Raw genomic sequence first — 22,676 nt, forward strand, 5'->3', positions numbered from 1 at the left:
TTGGTCATTATGTTTTATTGTTTTATATATTGCTGGATTCAATTTGCTAATGTTTTCTTAAGGAATTTTGCATCTACGTTCATGAAGGTTAATTATCCATAGTTTGCCTGTAGTATCTTTGTCTGGTTTTGTAGGAGGATATGCTAACCTTATGTCTCTTCTCCTTAATTTTCTGGAAGAGTTTGTATAAGTTTGATGTTATTTCTTTCTGAAGCATTTGATAGAATTCATTCACCAGTGAAGCCACTTGGGCCTGCAGTTTTGTTGTTGTTTTAGTTCCTCATGGGAAGGTTTTCAATTATACATTCTGTTAGGTTAGATGTAGAACTGTTCAGATATCTCTCACATCTTGCTCGAGCCATGGTAATTTGTGTCTTTCAAGGAGTTTGTCCATTTCTGATCTATGCAGGTATTAATATAGCCGTGCCAGCTCTCTAATGTTTACTATTTACCTGGTGTTGGCTGTTTTCATCCTCTTACTGTTAACCTACCTGTGTCTTAAAGCTCAATTCTTACAGGTAGCACATGATTGAGATCTGCTTTTTTATCCAGTCTGACCATCTTTTATTGGGAATCTTTCGACTGTTTACGTTTAGTGTAATTTTCAAGGGGGTTAGTTTCAGGTCTGTCATCTCACTATTAGTTTTTTATTAGTCATGTTTTCTTTTTTTCCTCTTTTCCACCACTTTCTGATTGAATTTTTCCAGAGTTTCTCTTTAGCTCTGCTGTTGACCTAGTGGTTAGACACCCCCCCACACACACTCCCTCCATGCTTCAGTCGTCTGGAGCTGACTCATGAATCTTTGACTTATCCCTTCAACCTTCTCAGGTATATCACCCCATCCTGTGGAACTCAGACTTTCAAAACAGTGTGTTTTCATTTCCCCACTCCGGTCCTTAGTGAAATTGTTGTCATGTATTTTACTTCTTCATAGGCTATAAGCCTTATGATGATGTTATTGTTTTTACTTGAAACAGACAGTTGTCTTTTTTCCACTTTTAGTCACTTTTAAAACTTAAATAGAGTAGAATTTGCTCTTTGGGGCAAATTGTTCTCTGAGTTTAAACAAGTGTATATAGTCATGTGATCACCTCCATAATCAAGATACAGAGCAGTCACCTCCCACATTTTATCATCCCCTGCGGCCCCTTTGTAGTCTTTTCTTCCTCTCTCCCAACTCCTGCGACCACTGGTCTGTTTTCTGTCTCATCAGTGGAATCACACAGTGTGTGGCCTTTTGATTCAATGCATTTGAGGTTCATTCGTGTTGTGTGAGTTCGTGGTTCTTTTTTTTTTTTTTTGACTGCTGAATAGTATTCCCATGATGGGCTTATCTAGTTGCCAGTCGAAGCACCTTTGGTTTATTTCTAGTTTTTAGTGGTAATGGATTGAGCTGCTACAAACGTGGCATCTAGGTTTTTGTGCACACTTGAATTGTCAGTTCTATTTGGTAAATTGGCCTACGAATGAGATAGTGGGTCATATGGTAAGTGCATATTTAACTTTATAAGAAATTGCCCAAACTCTTGTCTAAAATAGTTCTGTCACTTTATATCACCACCAGCAAAGCAGGAGAGTTCCTGTCATTCCATGATCTTGTCAGCACTTGGTTTTGTCTTTTTTTTTAAAGCCATTCTCACGGTCTATAGTGGTGTCACAGTGCAGTGTTAATTTGTATTTCTCTAATGGCTAATGATGTGGAACACCCTTTGTGTATTTATTTGCCATCTGTATACCTGCTCTGGTCAAGTGCCTCTTCGAGTCTTTTGCCCTCTTTTTATTGGGTGGTTTGAATATTGAGTATTGTTGATATGGTGTACTCCTTATACATTCTAGGTGTGAGAGTCCTGTGTTGGGTATGTGACTCGTAAACATTTTCTACTAGACTGCAGTTTGTCTTTTCTTTCTCTTACTAGTGTCTTTCATAGACATTTTAACATTTTGTTGAAGTTTATTTTTAAAATTTTTAAGTCTTATTTTTGGCTGCGTCGGGTCTTAGTTGTGGCACATGGGCTCTTCTTTGCAGCAAGCAGGCTTCTCTCTAGTTGCAGCGTGCGGGCTCAGTAGTTGTGGTCCGTGGGCTTTGTTGCCACATGGCATGTGGGATCTTAGTTCCCTGACCAGAGATCGAACCCACGTCCCCTGCGTTGGAAGGCGGATTCTTAACCACTGGACCGCCAGGGAAGTCCCCTGATGAAGTTTAAATGGTCAGTAATTTCTCTTACAGATGATGCTTTTGGTGTTGTATTTGATTCTTTACCTAATAAGATTATAAGAATTTTTTCACCTATGTTTTCTTCTAGATGTTTTATGGCTTTGGGTTTTACATTTAGTCTGTGGCCCATTTTGAGTTAATTTTTGTATAAGGTGTGAGACATGGATCGAGGTTCTGATTTTTTTTCCATGTGGATGTCTAATTTTTTTAAAGAAATTTAAAATATGAAAAAAAGCCTATTATGTTTACCCACATATTTACCTTGTCCAGTTCTTCGTACCTCGTATAGATTAGAGTTTCTATCTGGTGTTATTTTTCTTCTGCTTAGAGAATTTCCTTCAAGCTAGTGATGGACTAATAGTGAATTCTGAAAAATTACAAAGAGGTCTTTATATCACCTTTTTGAAAATCTGCCTTATTGAAGTATAATTTATGTATAATAAAATTAGTCAGTTTTCATTGTACAGTTGTCACCTTCATTCTTGAAGGGTATTTTTGCTGGATGTAGAATTCTAGGCTGACTGTTACTTTCTGCTTTCAGTAGACGTTCTCTTGTCTTCTGATATACATTTTTTTTTTTTTTTGCGGTACACGGGCCTCTCACTGTTGTGGCCTCTCCCGTTGCAGAGCACAGGCTCCGGACGCACAGGCTCAGCGGCCATGGCTCACGGACCCAGCAGCTCTGCGGCATGTGGGATCTTCCTGGACCGGGGCACGAACCCGTGTCTCCTGCATTGGCAGGCGGACTCTCAACCACTGCGCCACCAGGGAAGCCCTTGTCTTCTGAAATGCATTTTTTTTCCTCGGGAACTCATAGTCATTCTTCTCTGAGTTTCTCTGTATGAGTTCTGTCTTTTCTTTTCAGGCAGCTTTTATTTCTGCTTACATTTTGTTGAGCTTTTTGGACGTGTGCGTTTATACCATTATTCCTTCGAATATCTTGTGCCCCTCCCCCCACAACTCCAATTAAACATGTTTTTGTCCCTGAGGTCCCAAGGCTCTGTTTATTTATTCGTTTTTAGCCTTTTTTTCTACTTAGGCTTTAGATGGAGTGGTTTCCATTGCTGTTTCTTCATGGTTGCTGATCTTTTCTGCAGTTCCGTTTTGTTCGTATTTGTATGTTCCATTTCTGCCCTCATTGAGTTCCTGCTTTTACATTTTTTTAAAAGTTCTGATTGTATTTTATAGCTGGTTTTAAAGCCTTTGCCTGCTAATGCTGTCCACTTTGTTATTTCTTGGTCTGTTTCTACCTACTGATTTTTCTCCTCTTTAGGATCACCTTTTTGTGGTTCTTCACATATCTATTAATTTTGTAACAGGTGCTGGACATCGTGGATGTTGAGCCCTAGCAGTCTTGTCCTGAGTCTCTCATGGTGGAGTTAAGTGGAATTTCCATAATGAGTAATGATTTTGAGTGCTTTTTCATACTCTTGGCAGCGTGTCTGTCTTCCTTTGGGAAGTGCCCATTTAAATCTTCTTTCTCACACTTTTGTAGAGTGAGTTGTGTGTCCTTTTCTCACAGCTTTTCGTGAGCTTCTATGTACTCTGAATAGACCTCTTCTGTCAGACAAGTGTCGTAAATATCTTCTCCCACTCTGCAACTTGTCATCTTCTTAGTAGAATTTTGTGGTAGTAAGTTTATTAACTTTTTTCTCTTTATCAATAGCTATTCTTATATCTTGTTTAAAGAAATCTTCCTTTACCTCCAGATCAGTGTGATGTTCTTGTGTGTACCATAAAGTTGTCTTTTTGGTTTGAAATAATTTTAAATTTACAGAAATGTTTCAAGATAAGCACAAAGAACTACTGTATACCTTTCCCTCAGACTCACTAGCTGGTAAGAATTTGCCACATTTTGCTTTATCATTTTTTTTTTATGTATAGGTTTTTTTTTTTCTCTCTGAACCATTTGAAGGCAAGTTGCAGATATTATGCTCTTTTACCCCAAAATACTGAGCATTGCTTACAAACGGGACATTCTCTTGCATAAACACAGTACAGTGTTCAAAACTCAGGAAATTCAGGGTTTTTTTTTTTTGTTTGTTTGTTTTACTTTGGCTGTTCTGGGTCTTTAGCTGCGGCATGTGGGATCTTCATTGCGGTATGTGTGCAGGATCTAGGTCCCTGACCAGGGATCGCACCCGGGCCCCCTGCATTGGGAGCACGGAGTCTTACCCACTAGACCACCAGGGAAGTCCCCAGGAAATTCACTTTTGACCCAGCACTACTGTATAATCAACGATGCTTAAATTTCCATGCTTAAATTTCTCCAGTCGTCTCAATATTGTCCTTTGTGGTCATGTTGGGTTTTTCTGATCCAGTATTCAGTTCAGAATCACACATTGCATTTCTGGTTATTCTCTTTAGTCCTCTTATTCTGGAATAGATTCTCAGCCTTTATCCTTCATGAGACTTTCCTTCTGAAAGAGCATGGGCTGGCTGTTTTGCAGAAGGTCCCTCTGTTAGGGTTTGCTGGGTTTCGTCTCACGATTGGGTGCCTGGTGTGCATTTCTGCTGAAATTCCACAGGAGCAATGCTGTGTCCTTCTCCCGCCATGACCCTGGTCTGGCTCAGTGTTGGTGATGGTCCCTCAGGTCATTTGGTCAAGGTGATCTCTGCCAGGTGGAGTCACTGTGAGAAGAGAAGGTGTGTCATTAGCCTTTCACCCAACCCTTTTAGTGTTTATTGATGATTCTTGCCTGGATTGATCACTACTCTGATGGTTGCAAAGTGGTGATCAGAACTCCATAACTCCTACATCTATTAGTTAGTGGTCTTTTGTAGGGAAGAGCTTCTCCAGACCCCCTGCTTATTTATTTTATTCCTTCACTTATTGTTGTTGTATATTTGGTGTTAGTATAAAGTTGCTTTTTTTTTTAAGCATTTTCATATTGTCTTTTTCAGCAAAATATCCCAGGCTTATCGTATGCTTTCTGTTCCCCAGCCCTGGAGTCAGCTCTTTTCCCTCTGAGTGGGGAATGGTATTTAGGAACCAAGATCTGGGTGCCACATTTGCTTATTGCTACTGGGGTGCTGTTTTTATACTCTTTTAGTAGTCAGAGCTAGGGATTTATATACTTAAAAATCACGAGTTTGTACTGATATCTCCAAATTTAACTCAATGTCCTAGGCTTCTCCCAGCCTCCTCTCTTCCTTACGTCTGTTTTCCCCTCTAACAGTCAAGATTCAGACTCTCCTGCTTTCTTATTAAGGATTTTCTCTCTGTAGTATATCTGGAATTGATTTGTTTTTTAATGTGGTGTGATATGGGGCTCAAGATTTACTTTTTTTTTTTTAAAAGGGGATTTTTAAATTATTTATTTATTTATTTATTTTTGGCTGCATTGGGTCTTTGTTGCTGCCTGCGGGTTTCTTTAGTTGTGGCGAGCGGGGGCTACTCTTTGTCGCGGTGCGCGGGCTTCTCATTGCAGTTGCTTCTCTTGTTGCAGAGCATGGGCTCTAGGCAAGCAGGCTTCAGTAGTTGTGGCACGCGGGTCAGTAGTTGTGGCTCGTGGGCTCTAGAGCACAGGCTTAGTAGTTGTGGTGCACGGACTTAGTCGCTCTGTGGCATGTGGGATCCTCCCGGACCAGGACTTGAACCTGTGTCCCCTGCATTGCCAAGCAGATTCTTAACCACTGTGCCATCAGGGAAGTCCCATAAGTCTCTTTGCTTTTTCTTTTCCTTTTAAAATTTATTTATATTTATTTTTTGCTGCGTTGGGTCTTCATTGCTGCACGCCGGCTTTCCCTAGTTGCGGCGAGTGGGGGCTACTCTTTGTTGCGGTACGTGAGCTTCTCATTGTGGTGGCTTCTCTTGTTGCGGAGCATGGGCTCTGGGTGCGTGGGCTTCAGTAGTTGTGACTCGTGGGCTTAGTTGCTTCGCACGTGTGGGATCTTCCTGGACCGGGGCTCGAACCCGTGTCCCCTGCATTGGCAGGTGGCGGATTCTTTTTTTTTTTTAATGGGACCTTTTATTTATTTATTTGTTTGTTTATTTTCGGCTGCATTGGGTCTTCGTTGCTGTGCGCAGGCTTTCTCTAGTTGCAGTGAGTGTGGGCTACTCTTTGTTGCAGTGCGAGGGCTTCTGGTTGCAGTGGCTTCTCTCGTTGCGGAGCACGGGCTCTAGGCTCACGGGCTTCAGTAGTTGTGGCACACGGGCTTCAGTAGTTGTGGTGCACGGGCTTCAGTAGTTGTGGCGCATGGGCTTAGTCGCTCCACGACATGTGGGATCTTCCCGGACCAGGGCTTGACCCGTGTCCCCTGCATTGGCAGGAGAATTCTCAACCACTGCACCACCAGGGAAGCCTCAGCCTTTTCTTTAAATATTGAAATGGTCATATAGTTTTCCGCTTCTGCTCTGTTAATGTTATAAATTGCTTTTTCAAGTATTAAAAAACCTTGTGTTTCTGGAATAAGCTCAACCTAGTTGTGATGTAGTATCCTTTTTACGTACCTCTGGATTCAACTGCCTAATTTTTTTGCCCTTTTTGGGGTGCTCTCTGGAGCTGTGACCACTCCCAGTCAGTTTTCATCTCCTAGAAGGAGGCCTCAGGTGGGTTGCCAGGTGTCCAGCAGTTGCTGAATCGAGGGAGCCACTCCCATCTGGCCAGACCCTGAATGTGGAGCCCCTGCCTCTGCTGGGGGTGCCCCCCTGCCCCCCACAGAGCTTCAGCCTAAACAGGGAAACCTGTTAACTGCATAACCCCCACTGACACAAGGCACACACAGTGTGGGCGCCAGTGTAGGTACCCCAGACCCACATCAGAGGAGCGGGAGTTTGGACCCAGTGCCTGGACCACCGGCTGTGTGGGACAAGCCCGTGCTTTTCATATTGCCTCATATTTTCTCTAGGATTTTTGCCACTATGTGGACGAGAGAGGGTGCCTTCTAATTTTCCTTTAAGGTAATCTCTCCCTTTTTCGCCAGCAAGGTTATCTGGCCTCATAAAATGATTCAAGAATTATCACCCTTCCCCCCACTTTTAAAAATGACCTGGAAGAGTTTGTATAACATTAGTCCATTTCTTAAATATTTGAAGTAATGCCCACATGAAGCCACTTAGGCCTGGAGTGTTTTGCAGGACAGTATTTATTAGATTCATGTCTTTATTAGGTCCAAGTTCAAATTTCTTTTTCTTCTTGTGTCAGTGTTGGTAAGTTGTGTTTCTCTTCAAGCTTATAGGTTTCATCTAATTTTTAGATTTATTGGCGTGAATCTGCTACTTATATCCTCTTAAAATCTTCCTAATGTTTATTGAAGAAAGCGGCAAACTGTGACATGGGGCAGATCTGCCCCATGGCCTGTTTTGGTACAGCCCACAAACTAAGGGTGCTGTTTATATTTTTAAAGAGATGTGTAAAAGGAAAAAAAGCAAAAACGAAGGACATTCAACAGAACCCAGCCTAAAAGATTGACCCTCTGGCCCTTTACAGTAAAAGTTTGCCAACCCCTGTTCTGTAGAATCTGCTGTGTCATGTTAATATAATATTAACAATTAATATTGTTAATTTGTGTCTTTTTGCCTCATTATCCTTCATTCAGTCTTGCTAGAGATTTTCCAACATATTAGTCTTTTCAAAGAACCAACTTTTGGATTTTTCTCTCTTATGTATACAGTTGACCTTGGAACTGCATGGGTCCACTTATACACGGATTTTTTGCAATAAATACAGTACCTGTAAACAAATATGCATTTCTTTTTCACATTTCCGTTTTGATGTCTAGTGCTGGTAACACGTATAATACCTACAGCGTTCCGTATCACATAAGACAATATTGATGCAGGTACTGAGAGACAGATGATTCATCTTGTAAACAGACGATGTAAACTTACGATATTCGGTGAATACAGTCTAGTACTGCAAATGTATTTTCTCTTCCTTATGATTTTCTTAACAACATTTTCTTTTCTCTAGCTGACTAAGGATACAGTACAAATACACATAACATACAAAATGTGTGTGAACTGACTGCATATGTAAGGCTTCTGGTCAACAGTAAGCGCTTAGTAGTTAAGTTTGGAGGGGAGACAGAAGTTATATGCAGCTTTTCGACTGCTTGGGGGGTCGGCGCACCAACCCTCACATTGTCTAAGGGTCAACTGTACTTACATATATATTTTTTAAATTTCAATTTATTTCTACTTCCTCTGAGTTAATCTGCTATTCTTTTCCTAGTTTTTTGATCGATTGATTTCTCAGCCTTTTAAAATATATGCCCTTTAGGGCTGTCCATTTCCTGGTCAGCACGGCTTAATTCTACCCAACACATTTTGACATGTTGTATTTCCATTATCATTCAATCAAAAATATTTCCCAGTGCTTTCGTGATTTTTCTTTTCTTGACCCTTGGGTTATGTAGTGGTGTGTTGCTTAAATTTTCAAACATGTTTTGGATTTTCCGGTCATCTATTTGTTGTAATTTCTGAATTAAATTTCCTGTGGTCACAGAATATATTCAGACCACTTCATTGCTCTGACGTCTTTTGAGACTCTGTGCCCCAGCAAATGTTCCATATGCACTAGACAGAAACTATGTTGCACCAATAACTAAATCAAATCTTGCACACTCTTTCAGATTTGCTTTTATCTTCTTATGTTGGCTCAAGAGGTGGGGTGTTCAGATCTCCAGATAGGCTTATAGGTTTGCCATCTCTCCTTTTAGTTCTGCCTGTTATGATGAAGTTTTGATCTGGGTGCCTGTCAATTGCAGCCTTGTTTCATCTTCCTGATGAACTGGTCCTCTTATCATTGTGAAATATCCTGTAGCACCAGGAAAGTTTCTTGCTTTAAAGTCTGCATGGTCTTACATCAGCAGAGCTGCCCTGGCACCCTTCTCTTTGGTGTTCACCTGATGCACCTTTTCCACCATCTTTCGCTTTCAAACTTTCTTTTGTTTAAGATTGTCTCTTGTTTTTTTTTTTTTTTTTTTTTTTGCGGTACGCGGGCCTCTCACTGTTGTGGCCTCTCCCATTGCGGAGCACAGGCTCCGGACGCGCAGCCTCAGCGGCCATGGCTCACGGGCCCAGCCGCTCCGCGGCATGTGGGATCTTTCTGGACCGGGGCACAAACCCGTGTCCCCTGCATCGGCAGGCGGACCCTCAACCACTGCGTCAACAGGGAAGCCCCGGGGTTTTGTTTTTTTAATCCAGACTTAACAGTTTTTCATTGGAGTGTTTAGTCCACTTACATTTCATGTAATTACTGGTATCTTTGGGTTTCATCTACCATCTTAACTATTTTCCCTTTGTCCCCTCTGATCTTCTGTTGTTTCTCCATTTTTTTCCCCTTCTTTCAGGTTAATCAAGCATTTTACTCTGTTTATTTGCCTTTCCATGCCTGTTGTAAGTTTGTCCACTGGTCTCTTAAGGGTTGGAGGTTTCAGCATTCATCCTGACTCATAGCCTTCCTTCAAGGAGCCTCACAAAGGCCTCCATGACTTCAGCCTCTTTGTGCCCCTGTCACACTGCTTGGGGTTGTTGGCATGTTTTGAGCTGCACCAGCCCTTCTGTTGTTGTCATTTTAAATAGTTGTGTTTATACTTAGCTGCACATTTATTTTTTCCACATATTCCTGCTTTACCCTCGCCCTCTTTTTTTGGAGGGGCTGCACCACGAAGCTTACAGGATCTTAGTTCCCCAACCAGGGATTGAACCTGCGCCCTCAGCACTGAAAGCGCCGAGTCCTAACCATTGGGGACCACCAGGGAATTCCCTACCCTCTCGCCTTCTTATCTGGGATCACTTTCTTCATGTGACTTCATGTCTTTAATCAGTTTGGAGTTCTGGGTCATGATAGCTTCCCACACGCACCCGCCCTCCTTCCCGGGCTCCCGTGACACACGTGATGTGCATTCACCGCGTCCTGGGAATTCCAGGTGACTTTTATTCTGTTTTATGACTTTTCTATTTCTTTTTTCTTCTGCTGCTTTAACCTGGAAGTTTTGGATTGAACTATTTTCCAGTTCACTAATCTTCTCATCTGCTCTGTTTAATTTCCTTTTCAACCAATCATATTTCTAGGATTTGATGGTTTTTATTGATTCTAGTTTTCTGGTGAAATTCTCCATCTTGTACATTTCTTGCACAAATTAAGAGTAGTTATTTGAAAGGCAGTGTCTGCCTGTTTAACCTGTTACAGATCGCCCGTGGGTCTGATCTAATGTCTCTTTGTAAATTGTGGGTTTTTTTAATCATTTGACTCTGCTTTCTTGTATTGCTGGTAATTTTTTATTGAATGCTTCACATTGTGTGAAGACATTTTGGAAGCTCTAAGCAGAGCTGCTCCAAAGAGGTCTGGGACCTGTTAGAGGTCCGCCCGAGCCGCTGTCGGATTTATCAAGCAGTGATGTGACCTCCTGGAGTAAGTCAGGCTGGGAGCTGCTGTTTGCCCTCCTCCTGGGCCCTGGCTGTTCCCAGGTCTTGGCTGAAAGCCTGGGTGTTCCCCAGAGCACCGCCTCCTCGGCAGGCCCCAAATCTCAGTGTTTGTCCAGCCCATACATGGGACACCACATTCTTTTTTTAATTAATTTATTTTATTTTTGGCTGCGTTGGGTCTTTGTTGCTGCACGCGGGCTTTCCCTAGTTGCGGCGAGCGGGGGCTACTCTTTGTTGCAGTTCGTGGGCTTCTCATTGCGGTGGCTTCCCTTGTTGCAGAGCACGGGCTCTAGGCGCACGGGCTTCTGTGGCACATGGGCTCAGTAGTTGTGGCTCACGGGCTCTAGAGTGCAGGCTCAATAGTTGTGGCTCACGGGCTCTAGAGCACAAGCTCAGTAGTTGTGGCTTGTGGGCTCAGTAGTTGTGGCACACGGGCTCAGTAGTTGTGGCACGCGGGCTTCAGTAGTTGTGGTGCACAGGCTCTAGAGCGCAGGCTCAGTAGTTGTGGTGCACAGGCTGCTCTGCGGCATGTGGGATCTTCCCAGACCAGGGCTCGAACCCATGTCCCCTGCATTGGCAGGCGGATTCTTAACCACTGTGCCACCATGGAAGTCCCCGTAAGTTTGTTTTCTATGTCTGTTGAGTCTGTTTCTGTTTTGTAAATAGTTCATTTGTATCATGTTTTAAGTTTCCACATATAAGTGGTATCTCATGATACTACTTTCTCTGTCTGATTTACTTCACTTAGTATGATACTCTCTACTGGGCAACTTTTTTTTTTTTGCTGTACGCAGGCCTCTCACCGTTGTGGCCTCTCCCGTTGCGGAGCACAGGCTCCGGACGCACAGGCTCAGCGGCCATGGCTCACGGGCCCAGCCGCCCCACGGCATGTGGGATCTTCCCGGACCGGGGCACGAACCCACGTCCCCTGCATCGGCAGGCGGACTCCCAACCACTGCGCCACCAGGGAAGCCCTGGGCAACTCTTTTTAATGCAGCTTTTAGAGTTGTTCTTGCCGAGGGGCTCAGTCCACTGTTGGCTACTGACTCCTACTCACAGTGGGCGTCTCCGGGGTATTTGACAAGTTCAGTGCATTTATGTTTGTGTAGCTAACGTGTGCTCGTTATCTTAAAGAATGTAGAACGACCATACAGTGAAAAGCCGTTCTCCCGCATGGCCCCTCCGCCTCCCACTCTGGTCCCCAGAAGCATCCACAGTCGGCCTGGCATCCACGGGTGGGCAGGGAGGCTGCAAGCTTCTCAAGGTCAGCACTGGACAGGATGGAGAACAGAAAAGGGACGTGGTCAGACTGGCGATAGAAGAGCTGTGGCATCACTGTGGTGGGGGTGAGGAGACCAGGTAGGGGACCAGTGGGGTCTCCTAGGGCCAGATCTGGGCGCAGGAGACAAAAAAACCCAGAACCCTGGGCCTGGGGAGGGGCAGCACCAGGTTTCATTGGGACGGGCTTTCATTCAGGGGAGCGGGAGCTGCCCAGAGGGAGTTGCAAGTGTACCGAGCTGCGGCCCGCGGGGCCGGTCACCAGGTCGGGTGGCCGCCGTGCAGGCTTGCACTGGCTGCAGAGCCCTGCTGGAGCACCGTCCAGGGTCTGGTCTCTCGGCCCTGTGTCTTCCCCAGCATCTATGCCTGTAACTTCCTGAGCACAGGGCCTGGAGACCCGCTGTGTCCCTTTGTGTCCTGGCAGCTGGGGTTTACACACAGGTCCTCCCGACTCTTGGCCTCGTGTTTCTGTTTCCACCTTTATTTTTCTTTCTGACTGGCTTTCCCTGCCAGACTTCTGCTATTTTTTACCCCACATGCCAAATTGCATTGGCTCTTGGATGCATTTCGTGCCCCCGTTTTAGATCCAAGAAATGGGATGCATCTTACAGTCGGTGGTGTATCACAGTTACGTTGGTGTCACGTAAAATACAGAATGATGCCTGTGGTGACCCCCCCAGCCACCTGGGCCCAAGTGCATCTGTAGGAACCACCACCTGCCCTGTTCCTGGGATGCTGATACAGGTGTGTCCAGTGCACAGATGTCCTTCACGGGTGTGGCCCTTTCAAAACTGCCAGTCTGGTTGGCACTGAGCCGGCAGCTGCAGAGATGGGCTAGATCGCCCACCCGTGGTGCGTTTGTCATGAGTGGAGGCCACCCGGAGCTGAGCGGGAGGGGACTGGGGAGGGCTGGGCGGCCGCCTGGGCATGGGGTGGTGTGTCCTGAGTGTCCACCGCCCAGAACAGCTCCGTCAACCACCCCCCAGGGCCCCAAGACTCCACCGTGCTGCTCCGACAGTCACCCCCCAACCCCATCCCCTGGCAGCCACTGTTCTCTGTCCCCATGGTTCTGTCTTTGGAGCGTGTCCGACACATGGACCTGCCCGGGAGATAACCCTGGACACTGGCCCCTCTGCTGGGCGCAGTGAACCTGGGATCCATCCAAGTTGTGCATCAATAATTTGATCCTTCTTGTGGCCCTGTGGTGACTGTCATGTGGATGGCTTCCTGGCTGTCCCTTCCCCTGACACAGGACATTGGGTGTTTCCAGTTTGGGGCATCTGTGTGCAGAGCGGGTGTGGACATTTCTGTACGGGGTTCATTGCATCCATCCCTCATTTCTTTCTTCTCCTGGTAAATACCTAAAAGTGGAATTGCTGACTCAGCTATGCATACGGTTAACTTTATAACAAACTGCCTCCTGGTTTCCAGTGTCCTCACCACCGGGACGAGCATTCCAGTGGCTCCGTGTCCTTGCCGGCACGTGCTGCGCTCAGGTCCCACTGAGCCGTCCTAACACGAGCAGTGGTATCTCAGCGTGGCTTTAATTTCCGTTTTTCTAACGGCTCAGGGTGTTGAGCATCTTTTCATCTGCTCATTTGCCATCTATGTGTTCTCTGGCGAAGTGTCTGTTCAGATCTCTTGCCCATTTTTTTTTTTTAGCACCTTTATTGGAGTATAATTGCTTTACAATGGTGTGTTAGTTTCTGCTTGCCCATTTTTAAAATTGGGTTTTTCGTTTTCCTTCTGTTGAGTTCTGAGAGGCCTCCCTGGAGACACGTGGTTTGCAGATCTTTCCTTGGTCGGTGGTAGCTGGCTTGTCTTCTCGTCTTTTATAGACAAGAGTTTTTCATTTTGATGAAGTTTAGTTTCTCATTTAATTTCTTTTAGGGATTGTGCTTTTGGAGTCATGTCTAGGCTTTTAGCTGAACCCAAGATCACAGATTTTCTGGTGAAAGTTTTGTAGTTTTGTGTTTTACGTTTAGATCTGCGACCCACTTGTGTTCATCTTCGCATAAGGTGTGAGGTTCGGCTCGTGGGTTTGTGCCTGTGTGTGACCTGTGACTTGGCACCGTTTGTTGGCAGACTGTCCCTTCCTTCTTTGGGTGTGTGTACATCCTTATCACAGATCGGCCAAGCGGACTTGTGTGGGTCTGTCTCTGGACCGTGCACTGTGTGTCTGGCAGGCCTGGTCACCGTGCTCTGTGGGCAGCCAGTGTTGGGTGGTGTGGTGCAGCATTTTTCTTTCCATTTTGTTTTCAGTTGTATTTTTCTATATAATTAAGAACTAGGGGTTCGGTTTCTTATGCTGCCATCTGAACAAATGGCATACACTTTTGTGGAGTGGGCATCACCTTTTTTGTCCCCTGTCCACCCCACCCCACCTCAGCAAAGCTACACTGCGGCTGGACCAGGGTGGCTCGGGCACCTGCCGGTGGTCACCCACATTGCTGGGGCTCCCAGGGGCGGGGACTGCTTATGCTGTCTCTGATGGTGATTCCCTAGGACACACTATGGATTTGGGGATGGGAACAGGGGCCCTTTGGGGCTTCCTGGACATGACAGCATCCTGTGGTCAGGTGTCTTGGTGTGTGTTGCCCAAGGAGAGGGTCCAGTGATTTCTTCAGATTCCCAGTCTTTGACCCTCAGGAGGTTGAGGAAGTTCAGAACTGAGGTCAACGTGACCCTCCCAGGTTCCCTCCTTCCATTCATTTTTTTTTTTTTTTTGGCTGCGTTGGGTTGTGGCTGCTGCGCGCAAGCTTTCTCTAGTTGTGGCGAGCGGGGGCTACTCTTTGTTGTGGTGCACTGGCTTCTCATTGCGGTGGCTTCTCTTGTTGTAGAGCACGGGCTCTAGGCGCACGGGCTTCAGTAGTTGTGGCACGCGGGCTCAGCACTTGTGGCTCACAGGCTTAGTTGCTCCGCGGCATGTGGGATCTTCCCGGACGAGGGCTCGAACCTGTGTCCCCTGCGTTGGCAGGTGGATTCTTATCCACTGCACCACCAGGGAAGTCCCCCATTCATTCTTCTAAAAAAATTTTTTTATTGTGGTAGAGTGTAGCTAATGTAAGATTTACCGTTAAGACCACTTCTGAGTGCACAGAATCAGGCACATGCGCGTTGTGCCACCATCACCTCCAGAACTTTCTCATCTTCCCAAACTGTCCCCGCTCAACACTTGCTCCCCTCCCCCCGCCCCAGCCCTAGGCCCCACCGTCCACTTCCTGCCTCCATGGGTTTGACTCCTTCCGGGACCTCACACGAGTGGGTCCTTCAGGGCTGTGTCCGTCCGTGTCGGGCTCACCTCCCTTGTGTGATGTCTGCCCTGTTTGGGTTCAGGCAGGTGTCATGGTGGGGGCAGCCGGACCCTGAAAGCACAGCCTGGACCCCTCTTCCTCTCTAGTTAGAGACCCTGCAGGGCCCACCATGCACCCTGTGGACACACTGGTGTTTTCTTCGGCCCTTGTGGTCTGAGGGAAGCTTCTGCCTGCCTCTGTCCCTGCTGCCCGTTTGCCCAGATTAGCTGCTGTTCCAGATCGTTCCATCGGGACCTTTACGACCGTGACTCACCTTCCCTACACACAGAGCGATTGCTCACCCCCCGATACAAACAGCTAATTGCTTTCACGCGCTTCTCTCCAAATTTCACGGGGCCTAAATATTTAGAGCCCGAGATCCTAGAAACCAACATTATCAAGGGTTATAACCGGGGCCGTTGATGATGCAGGCGGCCGCCCCGGTCCTGGGGCAGCAGGAGGCCGCCGGGTCCCCCTGTGCTCAGGGAGACCTGGGTGTGATCCGAGGGGTCTCTGCAGGCTGCCACACCCCTGCCCACAGCCCGCCGAGGGCTCTCCCATCACCCTTGCCGTCAGGCACTGGAGTGACCCCGCCAGAGGCCACCAGGGAGACTGGAGGGGCCCCGTCACTATGCCCTGGTGCACAGACTCTCCTGGGTTTCCAGAACCTGTTTGTAACTCGGCACCCCTCCCTAGAAGGAGGCTGCTGGAAGCTCGGGCCGTGGTGGGTAATTTGGGACTGGGGAGGGATGGGGGCACGTGAAGCAATTCGGAGCACCTTTCCAGATGAGCCGCCACTCTGTTGAGGGTATTTTTAGCCGGTGCAGTATCCGGCACATGGCAAAGCAGAAATAGAAGTGGCTCTTTTGGTTCTTCTGGATCCGACAGCCTCTGGCTCTTGGGGGGCCGTGCTGGGGCTGGGGGGGGCGTCGTGCGGAGCGCAGACAACTTCTGCTGTTTGGAGAAACATCGTGGCCGAGGAGTTGTAGATGGGGATTATTTCTGCTGGTGAGCGCTCTTTATGTAAATGCCACGGCGCCAGCGTTGGCGCCCTGCTCCGAGTCTGCGTCTGCGAGTGTAATCACAGCAGGCTTGGGGGGGCGGCGGGCAATTATGTTTTAAAATATCATCCGGGTTGTTTTTCCTGTGCTCCCTGAGCCCCTGGGTAATTCCGGGTTCGGAAGATTCTGGCGGCTCTCTGCCCATCTGCCCCCACCCACCGCCGGCGTCCCCCCAACATGCCGGGTGGGCAATGCTGCCCGACCCCCCGAGTGGCCCCGCTTCTGACCTCGGCCCTGAGCTGCGCTGCAGCCGCACCCAGGGCTTGGCCGATTCAGGAAAACTCCCTCCTTTGAGCTGGAACTGGCCGCCGCCAGGCCGAAGGCACTGCGTGCCACCCTCATCCTGTGCATGCTGGCAGCTGCCTCCTCAGGAACGGCTGAGCCCCGAGGGGACAGGAGGACGGGTGACCTGGGGGTCCCCTGGTGGGGACTGGGGCTGACTCCGGAGCGGGTGATTCCAGACCCAGGCCGGGTGGGCTAGAGCAACAGGTGGGTCCCCAACCCATCCTCGGGGCTGGAACTGACCATCCTGCCTTCTCCCGCGGGACTCGCCCTGTGGTTTGGGGGGTGCTGGCCCTTCAGGGACCAGGCAGCCCTGACCTTTCCCCCACAAGAGCTTGGTGCAGCGATAACTAGGGGCTAATCCATGCTCACACTGTGCCAGGTCTGGGGCTTGGGCACCCTTTCTTGCCAGCTTCCCCCTCCTGAAGGGCTTCCAGGTCCTTCTCCCAGCCCCACCTGGCCTCCCCCAGACTTAGGTGCCTCTGCTGAATTTCCCTGTGACCCCAAGGGGGTGACACAGTGCAGAGGGGATGGGACACTGGCCAGCCCAAGGGGCTGCCTCTGACCATCTTGGAGTGGCCTCGGGACCTCCGCAACAGGCTCTGCCTCTCAGCCCCTGCCCTGAGCCTGCTGGAGGAGAGCTTCCAGCCCAGCCTTGCCCTCTGGGTGTCTGAGCCCCAGGAGGTTTTACAAGCCGTGCTCTCCCCCACAGTGGTCACTGAGGCTGCTAATGAGAGCCACCATCCTCAGCAAGGAAAACCCAGCCCCAGGTGGCCATCAGAGCAGCCCGGAGCCTTTCCAACCTGCAGACCCTGCCTGGGTGCCCGCCGGGGGACGGGCCCTGGGGCCTTCACCTGCAGGTCTTGCTGCTCAGCCAGGTGTGTGGCGTGGGCCCGCCCTGGAGCAGCTGTGATTTCTCAACGACGACAGCTGCCGGCAGCAGGTGGCCCTCCCAGGATTGACCCAGGGTCGCCACGTGCTGGGGACACAGAGGAGGGAGGCCGTGCCCCTGCCCTGTGTCTGGCCGGGATGGCTTGAGTGCGGGCCACAGGGTGAGGAGTGCTGGACGGATGGCCGTGTGTGAGCCTGAACGGGAGGCCGGCCTGCGGTAGAGCCTGGCCGGGTACAGGCCTCCAGCTGACCCTGCGGTGGGAGCCGGGCATGTGATGCTGCCCGGGCCGCTGGCGCCGGGCAGGAAAATGAGGAGGGGGCGAAGGGGCAGGCGTGGGACAGGAAGTGGGGCCTGCTTGTAGGGTCTTGGGGCGCCGAGCCTGGTGAGGTGGGGTCCTGCCCACCATGGGGGCCTCCACGTGGCCGCTGCCCTCACCCGGCCTGGCCACCTGCTGAACCCTCTGGGCTGGGCACTCCCTGCGAGCAGGGGGCAGGCCCTCGGCCTCCCAGCACCTGGGGAGGCACCTGGGTGTGCTGGGTGCCCAGCAAGTGCCCGATAGACTAGCCCCCCCCCATGAGCCTGAGAGGGAACCCCCAGCCCAGCCTTGAGCCCCTCCCGAGGGCCCGTGGGTAGGTGGGTGGTTAGGAGGCCGGGCGGGGGGGACGGGGCCGAGGCCGTCCTTTGCTTGGTGTCCTGTGCGTGGTGCTTGGGCTCAGCGTGTGACACAGGGGTGTCAGAGGGTGCCTCCCCCACTCCCCATCCCCGCCGCCCCATCGTAGCTGCAGGTGCTGGCGCGCCTGGGGGGTCCCTGAGTGGCCCCCCGTAGTGGTTTGTCGGGAGCGTCCCCGGCGGCCCGGAGGCCCGGAGCCAGTGTGGAGAGTGTCGACGCTGCCCGGCCCTGCCACCGCCCGGCTTTACTGTTGGCGAATATTGATGGAGCCGCTCTCGGCCAGGAATGCATGGTGCAGCCTCTGGGGGCGGGGTGCCCACGCGCGGGGGGGCTGCTTCCCCCCCACCTGTAGAACGGGGCTGCTGTGAGGAGACAGGCTGGGGAGCGGTTGACCGGGCAGGTCTGTTCCCCTCCCCCGCATGCCCTCCCTCCACCCGGTCCCCTTCGAGGGCCGCTCCCTCCCTGCCCCCACCCCCAGCCCTGAGCCCTCATTCCCGCTCACCCTGCAGGCCTCAGCCTGCTGGACACCCCCACCCTGGGAGCCTCCCAGGCCCCCAGCGACGTGTTCCCAGGCCGGCTGGGAGTCCCTCGCCTGCCTTCTCGGCTCTCCGGTTCACTCGGGTCCTCCCGGCAGGGGCCGCACCTGGTGGCGGGGAGGGCGGGCATGCAGCAGGCCTGGCCCGGGCCTGGGTGGGCAGGAGGGGAGATCTGCTGTGTCCCTGACTGGGTGGCCTCTGGGTCCACAGTGCAAGAGAAGCCGGAGCCCGTGCCGCTGGAGAGCCGTTCCTGCGTCCTCATCCGCCGCGACCTGGTGGCCCTGCCCGCCAGCCTCATCAGCCAGATCGGGTACCGCTGCCACCCCAAGCTCTACTCTGAGGGGGACCCCGGCGAGAAGCTGGAGCTGGTAGCAGGTGAGGCCTCACCCCCACCGAGTCTATTGTATGCAGCTGCCCTGCCGTTTATTTTTTCTTCCGAGCTATGAACAATGGATCATCACCAGTCAGTCAAAAAAAAGAACATCTTAAATTTCCTCTAATTTCCTTTTAGAAGAATGTGTCATTAAGAGGAGTTATTCAATTGAATTAATTTAGCATTTTAATTGAATCCCCTGGGCTGGTCGGGCTTCTGATTGGCAGGGGCTGCAATCATGATTGTGTTTTAATTTAGGTCGCGGATAAAACCAAGTCCCGTACAGTTTACAAGTCCCCCCCCACAGCTCCCCAAGTGTCCAATTGCCTCGTTCGAGGGGTAATGACCAGAGCTTCCAAACGGCAGCTCCCGGGCAGCAATGGACTTGTTTCTTCGGTAAAAACAAACAACACAATGGGGTCCAAAGCCCCTTAGGGCTCATGCCTGTCGGAAATATTTATCTTCTCAGTGTTGGGATTCATTGGGCCTCACAGCTCCTTGTAGATTTTTTTTCGTCTGTGCTGTGAGGCTTGTGGGATCTTAGATCCCCGACCAGGGATTGAACCCGGGCCCTCGGCAGTGAGAGTGCAGGGTCCTAACCGCTGGACCACCAGGGAAGTCCCTCCTTGTAGACTTTTAAGGCTGTCTGGCGGGAAGCTGAGAATTGATGGGGCCTTGCCTCTTCCTCTGTGAGCTGCTGGGCCACCACTCCGACCGGCACCCGCCTGCCGCCCCCTGGCAACATCATGGGGTTCTTTCTGCCTGAGCTGTCCCCACTTCTGGAACCACGCCTCAGCAGGTGGCCTCGCCTTTCAGCCAACAGGAGGGCAGCTGGGCGGTGTTGGCTGGTCTGGGTGGACCTGGGTGGGGTGGGGACACCCCCGGCCATGCCCCGAGCCCCCCACCCCTGCTGGCTGGCATCGTTCCAAGCAGCATCCAGCTCTTCTGTTCAGGGAGCACCAGCATCAGGCTGCGCCATGTTCTCAGGACCCTGGGGATGGGCGTGGTCCCCAGGGAGGCCTGTCTATCAGTTTGGGGTTGGGAAGGGTGCAGGCCGGCCGCCTTCCCTGGCCAGGCCCCACCTGGCCCCAGGCCTCCTGCTAAGGCCCCCTTTACAGATCTCCCCACAGCGAGGGGGCTGTCCGGCCCGTGTGGCTCAGGGTGGCCTGCCCTGCTGTTGGGTTTGAGGCTCTGCAGACCTTGGGTGGGGTGAGGCCCTGCGGGACCCTTGGTGTGTCGTGGCCGGAGACGCCCGATGGTCTCCATCCAGAGTCAGCCACGTGCTTCTTAACCGGTGCCTGTGAGCTTCTCTGGGGACCTGGCTCGTGGGGAACAAAACGTTAAGCCGGGGAAGGCCCCCCGAAGCCGGAGTGGCAGCTTTCACAGGGGGTCCTCGCACCTCTGCCCTGCCCCCCCGCTGCCCAGAAGGGAACACTGCCTTGTTCATGTTTTCCAATGAGGAGATTCAGTACGTGCCCTGTCAAAAGTCAGATCGTAGACAAAGGCCCAGATGAGGCCCTGCAGGCTCCCGAGCGGGGCCGGCATTCCCTTGCCCTTCGGTGTTCTTCACGCCGGAAGCTCCTCTCTCCACGGGCGGCGTCCAGGGTGAACAGAGGCCTCCCCGAGGCTCCTGTCGTCCCTGTCCTTAGTTGGCCTGAGCCCTGGTGGGGGCCCGGCCTGGCCAGACTGCGGGGTGGAGAGCGCTGCGGGGCTCACTGGCCCCGTCTCTGCCCTGGGCTGGCTCTTCCGTCCCGGCAGCCGGAGAGGTCAGTGCTGGGCAGGGGGGAGCTGCAGCCCGACCCCCATGCTTCCAGCTCCCATCACTGCCCACGGCTCCTTGGTGTTCAGGGGGAACTGAGAGGCAAGATGAGTGTTTCCCAAACCCAGATGCAGGTCAGCTCCAGGCAATGCCCTCGAGGCTGGGAGGGCAGTTTGGGGACAGCCCTTTGAAGCGTGTGACCAAGGCTGCCTGCTTCTGGTGACAGGGCCCCGGTGCAGCGAGGAAGCCCTGGAGCGTTGTTCCCCAGCCCCTCGGGGTCCCAGGCCTGGAGGGGGGCTGCCCCGTACCCTCCCCCACCGACCCCCTCACCCGTGGTCCGCCCGTCCTGGCCCCAGCAGCCCCTGGGCTGCCCGTGGCCCTGGGTCTGGGGTTGAGGGCCTCCCTTTTGTGTCTGGCGGCCGCAGGCTCTGGCGTCTACATCACGCGCGGGCAGCTGATGAACTGCCACCTCTGCGCAGGGGTGAAGCACAAGGTCCTGCTGCGGCGCCTCCTTGCCACCTTCTTCGACAGGTAGGTCCCCCGCGGGCCCTGCGGTCTCTAGAATCTTCTCTAGACAAGGCCGTGCGTCCAGGGTCCCCAACCTTCCCGACCTCACAGGTGTCAGTCCGAGGCCGTCGGCCAGACCTGGGTCTGGGGAGGGCTTGTGGACCTCCCCCGCCAAAGTGAAGAACCACACCGGCTCCACGCCACTGGGGCGGGGGGGCTCCTTCCCCTAAGGGGCGGTGGGGCATGCAGGCAGGGACCCCGTTCCCGTGCGTCCCCTCCAGCCGGCGGCCTCACGCTGCCCCCCTTCCTGTCCTCCCGCCAGGAACACACTGGCCAACAGCTGTGGCACGGGCATCCGCTCGTCCACCAGCGACCCGAGCCGCAAGCCGCTGGACAGCCGCGTCCTGAACGCTGTGAAATGTAAGAGGAGGACTGGGGTCTCGGGGGTGGGGAGGCGTCTCAAGGAGCTCCAGGAGCCCCCAGGCCCTTGGATGTCAGCCTGGGAAAGGTGGCTTCTCCCCAGGAGCAAGCCGGGCTGCAGGGTCGAGGGGGAGAAAAGAGCAGCTCGCGGGGGCCTGGTCTCGAGGTGTTAAGATTCTTGGTAGGTTTCCAAGCGTGATGAATTCAGCTGCGAAACTATTTTAATATGTGAAATAGATCTAATTTTCCTTTTGGAACAAAACCGCTTATTTACATTTTGGGGTTATTTTGAGCCTTTGCCATCTGCTCGGCCCGCTTCTGCCTCCCGCTGCTGGGCCCTTGGGGGCGGAGTCTGGTCCATCTCAGTGGCAGACCGCCGCCCCCGCACCCCCCAGACGAGGAGGAAGCCACCGGTGCCCGGCACGGGCCAGTGCAGCCAGGAGCACGTCCTCCTGTAGCTGTCGGCGCACGAAACACTGTCTTAGTTTTTTGGCTTAAAACATCTCTCATTGTGAGGCTAATTCTGTTTTAGAGCAAAGAGGGGCCTTTGCAGCCAGTAACCGCATCCCAAGGCGTGGGTGGGGCGCTGGCAGCGGCTCTGGGAAGGTGCCGAGTGCTGCCCCAGAGCAGGGCTCACAGTTGGGGGGCTCACCCTGGGGGACCCGCCTCTGGGTTCCGTGCTGTTCGGAGAGCTGGATCTTGAGGCTCCTAGAGGAGAAGGGGGCAGAGGGCATATCGTTAGTATTGCTGATGATGATGCCACTGCTGGGCTGGGGTCTCCGGGCCGGGGACTGGGCTGAAGACGGGTGTCAGCCAGCCCCCTCCTCACTCCTTGCCAGCCCTTTGATCGGGCCCAGAGAGAGCCGAGCCTCACAGCTGAGTGGGTGCCCAGGCCCTGCCCCGATTCCCACTCCACCAGGGCAGGGATTCCCAAAGGCTTGTCTGACCAAGGATGCAAGGTGGGTGGGACAGGGTGGGAAAGCGAGGCCCAGAGCTGGGGGCCCACCCAAGGCCG

At 51.6% G+C, this 22,676-nt stretch overlaps 1 protein-coding gene across 3 annotated transcripts in view; it reads left to right on the forward strand.

Moving 5' to 3' along the window:
• NACC2 (NACC family member 2) overlaps positions 1–22,676 on the forward strand; it is a 71,559-nt gene that overhangs the window by 46,778 nt on the left and 2,105 nt on the right. For all 3 annotated transcript variants that reach the window (XM_060101094.1, XM_060101095.1, XM_060101096.1), the window contains exons 3-5: positions 18,813–18,977; positions 21,160–21,265; positions 21,564–21,661. In XM_060101094.1, coding sequence (XP_059957077.1) covers positions 18,813–18,977; positions 21,160–21,265; positions 21,564–21,661 — 369 coding nt within the window. The remainder of the gene's footprint in view (positions 1–18,812; positions 18,978–21,159; positions 21,266–21,563; positions 21,662–22,676) is intronic.

The sequence above is a fragment of the Mesoplodon densirostris genome, chromosome 6 (genome assembly GCF_025265405.1).
Source record: "Mesoplodon densirostris isolate mMesDen1 chromosome 6, mMesDen1 primary haplotype, whole genome shotgun sequence".
In the NCBI taxonomy this organism is placed as follows: Eukaryota; Metazoa; Chordata; class Mammalia; order Artiodactyla; family Ziphiidae; genus Mesoplodon; species Mesoplodon densirostris.